This window comes from Meleagris gallopavo, chromosome Z (genome assembly GCF_000146605.3).
Source record: "Meleagris gallopavo isolate NT-WF06-2002-E0010 breed Aviagen turkey brand Nicholas breeding stock chromosome Z, Turkey_5.1, whole genome shotgun sequence".
Classification (NCBI taxonomy): Eukaryota; Metazoa; Chordata; class Aves; order Galliformes; family Phasianidae; genus Meleagris; species Meleagris gallopavo.
The window spans coordinates 25,400,278-25,413,400 of record NC_015041.2 but is presented as its reverse complement, the minus strand read 5'-3'; the positions used below and the strand labels follow the sequence as shown (position 1 = coordinate 25,413,400).

General features: G+C 36.4%; 1 protein-coding gene across 1 annotated transcript; it reads right to left on the bottom strand.

Annotated features, from left to right (window-relative positions):
- On the bottom strand, positions 1-10,462 carry LOC100547196 (probable global transcription activator SNF2L2). Its single transcript, XM_019610458.2, has 6 exons — positions 10,273-10,462; positions 6,165-6,218; positions 4,231-4,361; positions 3,978-4,038; positions 1,114-1,214; positions 1-783 (listed from the first exon to the last, which is right to left on the bottom strand). Exons 2-6 carry the CDS (start codon positions 6,192-6,194, stop codon positions 621-623), a joined length of 486 nt encoding a protein of 161 aa, XP_019466003.1. The 5' UTR covers positions 6,195-6,218; positions 10,273-10,462; the 3' UTR covers positions 1-620.
- Positions 10,463-13,123: the final 2,661 nt, after the last annotated feature.

Here is a 13,123-nt window from a genome sequence, read left to right as displayed (position 1 = left end):
TTTAATTTGGATATGCAGATAATGGAGTGGTCAGATGGCATAAAGGATGCAGGTCCACAGAGCTCCCCGGAAAACAACACAACGTTCAAAGTGCCAAAAACAGCTGTTAATGACATTTTCAGTGTATTCTGCTTAGGCCAGAACACAGAAATTCTTAAGTTAATAAATTCATTAAATGTCTGTAAAGAATATGAGATGTTATCCTCCATAATACATGCTTTCATTCTCTCCGAACTGTAGTGCATCAGTATACTGAAATGTCAGGATTTTAATTAAAATATTAAATTCTCAACTTTTAAATATTGGAAGAAAAGATTATTATTAAACACCACAAATGAAAATTTTAAGCAAAACTGAAACAGTTGGTCAGTAAGAAGGATAGTAAAACCAAAACAATATTGAACTGTAATGAAAAAAATGTTACAAGTACATGAGTGAAGTTGTATTATAATTCAAGCACTAAGCATTAATAATTATCTGTGATAGATAACTGTGATTTCTTTCTTCATGTGATTCCTTATTTCTAACCTAATTGAACTCTTGTAATACTTAAAAAAAAAACTTTGTGTTTGTCACTCGAAATACCACATTGAAACACAAATTTTAAATATTACAACGTTTCAATTATTTCTCACCTGATAATGTTTTAGTGTGCCATTAATTAGAAGAGAAGACTGCTTTTCCACCCTTTCTGTGATTGCATGTGCAACTGTGTAGTAGGACTGAGACCCTCTAGCACTATATTGCATACTGTATTCATCATCCACATCTTGTTTGGCTGTCCTGCAAAGCAGAGAAATAATTAAAGTAAATTTCCAGAAACAAACAAATCAACAATGAAAAAAGTAAACAGTATGTTTTGACCATAACTCACATTTATTTCTAAAGAAATAGTACTAATCACAAACTCTGGCAAGTACTCTGGATGGACCTAGTCTTCTAGTACATAATAAATACCCAACTATTACATGCTGCCTGCTGCAGATTTTCTTGTCAAAGAAGCAGCTATAACTCACTGTAAACTACGGCAAGCCATTCTTGGAGAACACCACTATAAGAAATCACAATTCTTAACAAAAGTAAAAAGAAAAGTAGCACATGCATAACACTCACTCAATGATTTGCTTAGCATCTTTCTCAGAAACTTCTTCACTGTTAGGATCCAGGAGTATCTTCTCATCTGCTTCTAACCTGCTTGATTCCTCTTCATCATCCTACATAACACAGAAGAAGAAACAGATGTTAGAAAGCGTAACTACTTTCTAAATCATACTTAAGGTGGGCATTCACAAACTGGTAGGTTTCACTGGTCAATATTTTATGACAGGAACTTGAATCCATAAGTCCATCCTACACTTATGTTCCTACAGAATTGTGCTACAGCAAAACAGAAATATAATATTTGACATACATTCTTCAACATAAGGTCACAAATTTCTGAAATGAGAAGTATTTTCCCCTTTAATAATCTTATTTTAAGAATTCTTACTGTGTCTACTATACTCAGTACAGAAAGAAAATTCCACAATCATGCATGCTTTTGTATTGTATTCCAGATTTGTGACAATATAATGCAGTTTAAAAAATTGGCAAGTGCTGTCTTTTACGAGTTTTCATTTCTTATTTTTAAAAAATCACATTTTTTTCTTTTAAAATCATTTAATTTCCCTCTGTCTACAGCAGCAATGGATGAACAGCAACTTAAATTCTCAGAAATGAGAAAGAGGAAAGAGTACTCTGACTTTTGTGAGTCATTTCCCCAACTCAGAACAACAGCTGCTAAAGAGCCTGTACTAGAAACATAGGCACATCTCATTTGTGGCCCAAATCTGACAGATACTGGTCCCTGACTTCCCATCTTAACACATGCAGCCTTCTACAATAATTAGTACTTCTCCTCTCCTAAGCTCTTCTCTCCTTTAGAAAGTACTTGTCTGAAAAATGCTATGGAACCACTGGTATTGATCATGCACAGTATCTAATACTACAATCCTGAGGGAGCAGTTAGGGAGGTAACCTGACTGTAATGAAACAAATTCTGACATAAAATGATTGCTCAACAAAACAGGAGCACATATGTCTGCCAGCCTGAAAACTCAGTCTGGAAATTTCCACTCAGCCAGAGCTTTTAAAGGAAGATGCATCTGTGCAGACTGTGGTCTGTGAGTAGCGTCTGGACTTTTCTCCTGGAGCAGAGGTGAGTGGCAAACTCGACTGTGTAAGATATGTCCAGGTGGAGGACCTCCTGTGACAGCTGACTGACCTAAGTTGTCTAAACTGATGTAAGCAGCCAGACATGCTTCCCACTGGATAACTACTGTAACTAAGAAAAAGTGATGGGTGACAGTGGTGGGTGATTCTGCTCCGAGGGGTACAGAGGCCCCCATTTGTCACTCTGACCTGCTATCTAGACAGGTCTGCTGCTTGCCAGGGGCCTGCAACAAAGACGTGACAGAGAGGCTGCCAGACCTTGTACATCTTACAGACTACTATCCCCTGCTGCTGTTGCCCATAGACATCAGTGACACAGCTATCAGCAATCCGAAGAAACCAAGCCTGAGAACTTGGCCTTCAAACATAGGAGCTCTGCCTGGGAACTGAGGGCATTCTTTATGTGTGGCTGAATACCAGATACCAGAGGCATCCTGAAAATATCACTGACAAAAAAGAAACTAGAAACAGAACAACTTATCACCTGAGAAAATGAGAATCAAAGCGAGAAATAAATTTTTGTTTAAAGAAAATAAAGGAAAACAGGAAAAATCATCCTTGTCTTTCTCAGGAAGAAGACAGAAATTAACAGCACCTAAGCAGTGGAGTCCTACGCCCTCTTATGTCTCAACATAAAAATGGCATAACTTCTATCCAAGACAGAGCTTTCTCTCTCTGAGAAGCTTACCATGTTGCATATACTCCTTTTAATTGGTTTTTAATTTCTCTTCAGAAATAGGCTGAAGCTTCACTGGTAAACAGAATGAACTCTGTGGCTCTCCGTCACTGACAACTAAACTCTGTGACACTGCACATGGCATGACACAGATCAACTCTGAATCAAGAGTTCTTCATGTCCCTTACTTGGATTTCCCTTCTGGGCCCACTCCTGGGAGCAGTCAGCCTCTCCTGAGATAAGTTTTAAATTCCCCTCCACCCCTATTTTTGAAATCTGCTTGATGCATTTGATACCAGTAATTTTACAAATATGTATGCACATATATAAGCTCTCAAGTATCAACTGATAAGTATAACCGATTCTATTTGCTGCACTGGTAAATTTGGAATCCATAAATATTTCTGTTGTCATAGTACTGCCAAAAACTTCACTGAATCTACAGTTATCTTCAAACTGTATCTGCTACTATATCAGTGATCTTCCTACCTCAAATTGCATCTTAGTTACTAACTTTAATTACTACTACTATTCTTTATTACTATATCCTTTCTATCCGATACACGCAGCAACTTTTTATCCCAACAGTTATTAACTTTATTAATCACAGTATTACTGCTAGCAGTGATATGTATTGACAGGAAATCTTTAAAAAACAAGAATGTTTAATAAAAAAAGGCTTTGTGTCCCTGTAGTACGGAATCCTATGAGGTCATTATTTTTATATACACTATACACCTGCAGATTAGCTAGCACAATTCTCCACACCTTCTAGACCATGACAGGTGCTTCAGGGTCAGGATATTCACATGCATTAATCTTAAGATTCTTCCCTTTTTGAACCTCTGGAACAGCTGTATTTAAGTCACCACTGAAGTACTGAATCAAATAAATTCGATTTCAACAGTATGAATCTAAACCTCCAACACAATTCCCTATCTTTTCACTCTTAAAATAACTGGACATCTGGTATTGGTTTTCTTTCTGACCTTACTAAAAAGACGAGAATATCATATGGGATAAGAGTTTGGTTTTTACTGGAACACTTGTCACATTATTACTGTTATTATTATTTTTTAAAGACACATACCTCCTCCTCATATTCAGAACCACTTTCATCTTCACTGTCTGACCTGGGAGCAACTTCATAGCTACACAGAGAAGATAGCATATGAATTACAGATAATAAAAGGAGGAGGGATTAGGTTCAACACATGTCATATTCAGCTTGCACGTAGTAAATTGAAAGGAGAAGGAATAAGTAAAAAAGAAAAAAGAATAATTAAGATAAATCAATTAAAAATAAATAAAAAGAAAAGCCCACATACATGCTAAGTACTTACCCAGGATTCATTTCCAGCCAAGCATCTAGCTGACTTGCTTTTGGTGCCTCTGGACCAAGAAGAACTTTGCCTGTTTCAGTGTGAGTCACTTTGACTGGAAGGTCACTCATCTGGCTGCTCTCATCTATGGGCTAAAAATTCAAGAAAATTTCACACCATAAGGCAACTAAATTTCATCCTTGCCATGCAAAATGTAAAACAGCAACTTCAGAATTATAGATCTGAACAAGGAGCAAAGTTTTATTAGTAGACACAGCTTCCCACATGGCTATGAAGCCAACTCTGAATCACAGTATTTCTGTGTTTAACACATCTTCGTGTGACATACACAAATATATCACAGGATTTCAATTGGATTAAGAAGAGCAACAGTGAGCAGAAGAAACTGTTGACGTTTATGAAAGAAGATATAAGGTATGTATGCTTATGGTCATTTAATTCCAGTTGTTTATACCAATGGACATCTACAACAAGAAATATACATCAACTTCGTGGCCTCTTCTCTTTTACAGAGAGTTAAGGACATAACAATTTCACAAACTTTTTAAGAAAAGAAAACCTGCAGCAGAATTGCCAGGTCACAGCCTGAACCAATGGCTGAGCCACCAGACATGGCTAACCCCAGGAGCTCAGGTGCTAGTAAAGCATCTCAATGACCAGAAGCAGCGGATCACCCCTCCTCACACTTGTTTAAGGGTTAGTGGCCAATGGAACAGTATCTCTCTCTGGATACAAATTGCACTCCTCTTGAGTCACCACTGGTCACTGGAAGGGGTTATCTCATTTTCTGTCTCTGCCACCTGCTTTGCTCCATAATGCCTGCATCCTTTAGAAGGCACTGTCATCACCTTCTTTTCCCATACAGATCTATTCTAAAGATTCACTGTTCCAACTACTTCAATTATGTCCATAAAGTACCTGCAGTAAGAAGTCCTCTTACTAACTCCAGTTCTGTAACAAAACTAGAAGAGCAAAATTACATTTTTCTGTTACTTCCTCCCACTTAATCACAGAATTTCTAGTTTAAAAACCTTTCACCTTCTACTACTGCCTACACTGAAGAATTCTTTCCTAATATGCATGAGTAGGAAAAACAAATAAAACAGTTATAAACAAATTCACTGAGTTTAAAACTTATATTCTTCACAAATTCAAAAGTTAAAGTGCTGTCATGCATATTTTCTTTGAGCAGTGTGAAACTATATTAATGGACTTTATGATAAATCTTTAACTATATCAGGAAAAGTCTATTTAAAGTATAAAAAAGATGAGAACTAAAATAATACATAAAATTATGAAGTATTTATGTGAAACATAAATAAACATAACAGAAAAACAGCATTAACAGGATAGCTGTTAATGAAACAGAATATGTTCTGCTTCATTATGTTGTTATTATAAAAAAAAATAATCAATCAAAGAAAGACAAAGAAAGAAAAATTAATCATTTTTATCTGCTTGAGTAAGCAAGAATTGATAACATTAAGTCATCATTCCACTATCATCCATCCTATCTCTGGAAGCCTGCCCATGGTGGGGAGGAGGGTGCAACTAGATGACTTTGAAGATCTTTTCCATCCCAAGCCATTCTATGACTCTAGCAAAGGTAACTGACAGTGGCAATAATGTAATTTTTAATTTACTGAGAAGCTAGAACGTAAGTGATTACAACCACTTTTTAAAAAGTAAATTATGTGTACTCATGGGTTGCAAGAAAATTGTTTACTTTTAAGCACATAAAAAAACTGAGAGGAATTAATCAATATACTCAGGTTTTTTTATTAGAGAGAACTTCAACAGAAATGTTAACCTGGATAGCATTTTTTCCTGCTCAGAAACAACAGGTCTTAGAGGCATGATTTTTGGTGAAGCTATCTCAATGATATACACCATAAGACAATCATCAGAAAAGTTGTAAAATTGTAAAACAATACCTCTCCATCAGGACCAAGACCAGATGCCATGCCTTCTGCATTTTCTTCAGCCTTCTACAAAAAATGAAGAAGTAAAGAGCATCATGGTCAGATCACAAGAACATACTGAATATTTGATATTACATATTGAATAATTGATATTACGTTCAAATTATTCTGCACCACAAATAGGTCTCAATCCATGTCTGCATAGTCTGGAATGCATGTAGTTTAGAGAAGATGGATACAGACATATTTGCACACACAACTCACTTACCACATGGTACATACAACATCTCTAGTCTTTGCAATGAATCTGAAAAATGGCTAGCCTTCTGAATTTCTCATCACAATCAGAGTGTCAATAGCAAACAGTTCCCATGTGATTCACTGTTGGTTTCTTCCAAACTGATTTAAACTCAGTTTCAGAGGTGTCACCAAGCATCACAGATAATGTATTTGTGCATGTACTTTTAATTTGTTATGTATAAAATTAATTTTTGGTCTCACAACTAACTACCAGAGCCCCTTGGGAATACTTTGTGCTATATCTTAAGTTCAGACCACAGTTGCTCAATTTACAAATAAAACGAAGTTTGAGGGTAATGGCTGGAGTAAGTTGGATGTTTATCTTTCAAGACACTACTCTGAGAAATAAGGTGTTTCTTCACAAAAGTCTGTCCTCATCTGTGCTATTTAAAAATGTTGAGATGGCATGAAAAAAATGGAAGACAGATGGCTTCTGAAGTGGCACTTCCCTAAATAATTTTGAAAACAGCTAAGGACAGATGCAGCTTCTATCTCATAACAGAGCAGGCTTTGATATACTACTGCACAGTTTTACTTGGGTTACCAGTGCAAATAGATCAGATTGAGAAGAAGAACAGATCTTTCAAATTATATTTTAAACAACTTTTAAGTATTGTTAACACGTGCTATAAATTTACACAATTCTGGTTGTTTTTTTTGCTTTACTTTGTTGTTTTGTTTTGTTTTTTTTTAAAGAAGCATAGACAAGCTGCACTTCTGAATGATCCTCAATATTTGCTTCCAATCAAAACTGAACTCTTTGCCCTTAGAATCCATCGCCAAGGCACGAACTTCAGGTGAACATGCAGTAGTAGAAATGGGCCAACTTTGCATTTTGAAAAATTTGATTCTCATTTTATATAATCTTCATACTTCAACACACATATCCACTAAACTTTGTTAACTACTCTTTCACTTGTATTACAAAAAAAAAAAAAAAGACTAATTCCAGCTAAGCCTACTTTTTGTCTAAAGCCTTTAAAATATTTCTGAAGTATAATCACAGAATCACAGTAGGGCCCAAGTTGGAAGGGAACTCAAGGATATATAACATTTTCTAACAGACAAAAAATAACCAAAAGGAGAGGCTTATATACATTTTCCTGGACAATACAAATATCATTGGTCCTGCTCAATACAAAAGTAGCTCTTGCCCAGTTAAGATCAACATCAATATGAGCTCAAAGACTGCTTGCTTTAGCATTTCAGAGCAGCATGATCATCTGTTGACAGAGAAAGAAATTGTGCCAGATCTAAACCAGTTCATATTGAGTGGTAGGAAAAGTTACAACAGCACGTATCTGGCCTCAACTCCAAAGACTTCATTTACTGAGAATATTATTTTCCCTTGGATGAAGGAGGAGGTAGACAGACATCCATTATATTGCATTTGAGACTGTCTCTAACATGTAAAGATTGTTACGAATTAGTTATAGTCAGTGCTTACAACTCAAGCACTAAAAAAAAAAGCAGTAAGCATCAGTGTTGTTCACTGTGCAAAGACCAGATCCTGTAAATATTTACAAACAAGTATTTGGGAAAGCAAAAGCATATATTACAAAGAGATAAATACAGATTTCTTGCTGCTGTGCTTTAAGCACTGCAAATGTTTCTTTAATGTACAAGGAAACACCAATTTCATAGAAGTAGGAAGCTAGATTTTCCCAGTACGATGACAGAGATAAAGGCAAGAAGTTGCAGTTCAGCTAGTCTAACAGATGAAAATTTCATCTGTTGCATTTTTTACATCTGTGACAGCGTGAGGATGTGGGACAATAACTGTACAAGGTGGTGGAATATGCAATTACTGGAATGTAAAAAATAGACAAGGGAGAGAGATTTCCCAAATTGTATTCCAGAGAAAATGCAGACTCATTTGAGATTTGTTTTCGTAAGAATGTGAGGTTCACTTGGACTGTATAAATTTAAGCCTGGCAAAGGCAACAAACATTTTTTCATGACCTATTACCTCACTGTGATTTGTAGGAAAAAATTCTAAGAACTCTTTTCATTCATTTCTCTGTGAGTATGAAACAAATAACCATGGGTGCTCATAGATTAATTTTCACTTTATGTAAATTATGAAGCACTTACAGGCACATATGAAAAAACTAGGAAAAACAACACAAAGACTAGGAGAAAGACACAGCAGACACCAACTTCAATGTATGCTGTAGCCACGCAATAAGAAATTCATGGAACTGTAAGTAAAGACTAATATCTGTGTGCACTCTCCTGTATTCCTAACAAATAAGCAAAAGTTTGATGGAAAAAGTATAATTAAAAACAGTGATTAAGAGCTCAGATATTTTACTGCTAATCTTCCATTAGGTTTTAGGCCAGGAAAGGCCTGGACATTAAATAAGCACTGTAACACACTATCATTTTACTTCAGTGAAAGAAAATCATGTCTTTATTGACAGTGCTGTAAGATACTTTAATCCTCATACATAGCTAACCTGAGCATCATGGAGACAAACAGCTCAACACATTATCAAAGGAATTCAAATATTTTGTTATAGTAATAAATGTACACACTACACTGTCTCCACAGTACAGGAGAGATGTGAACCTATTAGAGCACCAAAAAATGAGCCAAGAGATGAAATTCCTCTTCTAAAAGGACAGGCTGAGAGAGCTGGAATTCGTCAGCCTAGAGCAGAGAAGGCTCCAAGGTGACCTGAGAGCTGCCTTTCAATATCTAAAGGGGAGCTGTAATAAAGAAAAGGACAGACTCTTTAGCAGGATCTGCTGTAACAGGACAAGGGAAAAACTTTTCAAACTAAACGAGGAGAGATTTAGATTGGATCTAAGGAAGACGTTTTTTATAATAAGGGTGGCGAGGGAGACTGGCACTGGCTGCCCAGAGAGGTGATGGATGCCCCATCTCTGGAGACGCTCAAAGTCAGGCTAGACAGGACCTCTAGGCAACCTGATCTAGCTGCAAATATCTATGTTCACTGCAAGGAAGTTTGACTAGATGACCTTGAAAGGTCCCTTTCAATTGAAACGAGTCTATGATTCTGCTTCTACAGTGAATTTTTACTGTGAATATACTAAATCAAGTCTGTTCTCACTGTATAGGTCAAGAACTCCATACAAGTTGTATCTTGACTACCGAGGTAGGGAACTTTGTATATGTTAAAAATTTACGCTCAAAATGAAGTACAGACATTCTGGAGGGTGACAGGAGAAAATACAAAGTATGTTTGAGGTAATTAATCTCCAGAACTATCATTTTTCAGTCAGTGCTATTTATCATCAGGCTAAGCATGCTGCATGAGAACAATGCAGATACAATGTTTATACTTGTATCAGTAATTAGTAACAAGTCAGGCATGGAAATGGATTACAAAAATCCTCTAAACAATCCTGCAAGAAATTGAAGATACTCAGAGGTCACAAAATGGCAAATCATTATTGAATTATCCTTTCACACACAAAATTATTTTTTTCAGAAATAACACTGTTCAGATTCCACAACCAGTCATACAAAGATAATTTTTAAAAGCTTCAATTAAATTGTAAGAATGCACAACGAACGTGCTACTGGCAGAACATCAGCTTATAAACTTACCTAAGTTCTTCCTAGTTATTTTCAGTGTACCTATAAGATAGACTGAGCCAAGTTTAGGAAGTAAACATCTAAACAAGTTATCTTGTATGTAACAACTACATAAACAAGACATTCTTCTCTTCTCAGAATGTATGTCAATTTTAATTTACACATCTGTCCCGATTTTGTCTATAGAAAGTTTATCACCATTAAAATTGGATTTGAAGACAACATTGCAGAAAAAGGTCAAGTGTAATTACTTGCCTTCTTTCTTCTCCTCCTCTTCTTCTTTTCTTTGGCTGCTTGTGCCTGTTTATGTTCCCATACCAGATTAGTCAAGTTAGCAACATACTCATCTGTCTGCTGCAATAAGTAGGCCAGGCGTCTATCTTTCTTTTGGTCAATCAGTTTACGGTAGCCTTCTTCATCTTCAGCCTAGGAATATGAAACACACATTACCCAATTGATAATGTCTATCTTAAAAATCATGTGCTATTTTGGTTACATCATGATTTGTGTAGGTGGACAGAGAGTCCACCAGAAAGTAGGCCCAGAGAGTCATACCATACCTGGAGGACAGCTGTCTATCTAAGGCACGTGTTTCAAATTTCCACCAATGACCCAGACTAAAAGATGAAGGGGAGCCTAGTCAAGTTTGCACATGACATAAAACTAGGGACACTAGTCAATAACTTCAAGGGCTGCACTGCCTTTCAGAAGGACCTGAACAGGCAAAACAATGGGTCAAGAGGAACCTGATGAAGTTCAAATGACACAGGTAGGCAAGCAGGTGCACAGTAAAGGTTATACACGTCCATTTATACAAACACTGATTTGGCAATGTGGTGCAACGGCAGAGGTCTACAGAATTTTGGACTATATTAGCAGGAATCTTGCCAAAAATCACAGCACATGATAATCCCCACCTACTTTTCCTTTTAAGACCACATGCAGACAATGCTTGAAATCTCCCAATCTCAGCACGGAAGATATTGATTGAATTTGAAACAGTGGTGGCTGATACTGGATTTTAGAAGCCACTTTTTTCTCCAGAAATGTAGTGCAACAGAGGTCCAGAGAAGTTGTGCCATTTCTAGGTCTTAGAATTTTACAAGACATGACTGAAAAAAGACTTGAGCAACCCAGTTTGACCTTGATGCTAACTCTATTTTGGGAAGGAGGCTGGACTAGAAACCTCCTAAGTTCCTGGCCAGCCTGAGTCACCCTGGGGTCTAGGAATTATATGACTCTAAACATATCCAATTCTCACATAGTAATTACTGGAAAATATGTAACAATTGTAAAAGTGAAAAGAAATTAAAATAAAAAAATACACACTGCTGACTCACATTCAACTTGCTGTCAATCAAAATCCCTGGATTTCTTTCTGTGATCTGTCCTCCAGCCTCTAATCACCCATTCTGAACATTCATTCAGAGTTGTCCTGTTCCAGATGCAGAATCCAGCACTTGCTTTACTTAACGCAGTTGATGACTGCCCAGCCCTCCCATTTGTCAAGCTCTCTCTGCAAGCCCTCACTACCCTTGGAGGAGTCAACAGGTTCTCCTAATTGAATATCATCTGCAAATGCACTTAGTATACATTTGAGTCCTGAATCCAGATCAGGATTGGAAGAAAAAAAAAAAAAAAGCATTGAAAATAGCAGGTCCTCAAATGTAACCCCATGGAACCTCACTAGCAACTGTCCTATGAAGCAACTTGGGAAGTCTCCTACATTTACCTCATGCCTAGAGAAAGAATGTGGGAATCAGAGGCTGAACTTGCATTTGGTTCTTTTTAGAGTACTGCAACATACCACAATGGGACTAAAACTGAACAGGCAAAGAAACGCAATTAACAGAACACAGTTTGCTACTGGAGAACTTAACTGAGCAGTCAGGCAAATACTTGCGAGGGCAAATCCCTAAACTGAAAGTACCTATGAAGTCCTATAACTAAGTTAAATGCTCAACCAGAGTCTTTGGCAAAGTCGCTTTATGAGAAAAAACTGGTGCTTGGAAGCATTGGTATCCTGTGTCATCTGCAGACATGCGAATCTACTTCATTTTTCTCATAGTGGAGATCTTTTTTATTTACCATATTGTACATTAGACTGATTTAAGACTAGCCTCAATGATGCACGGAGTTATTTTTAAAGCATCACAATGCTATTTTTCAATTAGTTTCCTTTACAAATCAATATTTTAACAGCTTGACTACACAGACTTCTGACAACTATCTCTAATTATAAAAATGCTCTACAGTGCAGGTTATTATTATATAAACTTCAGAAATACCCTACAGTCTAAACAATTCTTCTAATTCTTCAGAGAGTCCCTTCTTTGCATTTTGCACGTGCTCTGTTTTTTAAGTTTTTAATATTTTTGTATTTAATGGTTTCTACATACTATTTTGTGATTTTTAAAAGCAAACTGTACAGTCCTTAACTCATGACAGAAATAGATTTCAGACAAGAAATACAAGCAATTATGTTTCCGTCTGCACCCACTACTGTTTTTTCCACTAGCATCATTTCAAAAACATGTCAATTCCAATTCAATTCTGCTGGTAAAGTGCTAATAGTGTTAGAGAAGAGCTAACAAATGTCTTGAAGAAATCTTTCCAGTCCTAGTTGCTAATATGCTTGCACACACGCTCATTCATATGTCTGCACTTTACATTCCAGAATTATTTTAACTCCAGAAATGTTGACAGCCCACTCAACAGTTCCACAGCATTCTGGCAATACACAACTGTACACAAAATCATTCTATGGTGTCTTAGAAAGGATAGTGATAGTATGCGTAGGTAAGAGAAGAAAAAATCATGAAAGAACACAAATGGTCTTGGAGCTAATGGGTAGAGCTTACTGTCACTCATTCTCAAGCTACATGCATTATTTATTACTATGGGTTATGTATTTTTGCATGTGAAATCAGTTTTATATAAAAGTTGGTGGGCAATATCACAAACAAATTAATCATACGGAATCTTCAAAACTATAAAACTAGAAATCAACCTCAATATTTATATAGAGGACCAATAACCATGCAATTCTGTAAAAATGCTAGTTTATTAGGTTAATGAGATTAAGCGATGCAGTGGCTGTGCTAAG

Bases quoted from the DNA above. Each gene is read 5' to 3' on its own strand.
- LOC100547196 (XM_019610458.2), bottom strand. From the start codon at position 6,194: ATGGCATCTGGTCTTGGTCCTGATGGAGAG. The intron at 4,039-4,230 runs GTAAGTACTTAG...TTCTCTGTGTAG, and splicing joins TGGCTGGAAATGAATCCTGG to CTATGAAGTTGCTCCCAGGT. The intron at 1,215-3,977 runs GTATGTGTCTTT...TGTGTTATGTAG, and splicing joins GTTCTGAATATGAGGAGGAG to GATGATGAAGAGGAATCAAG.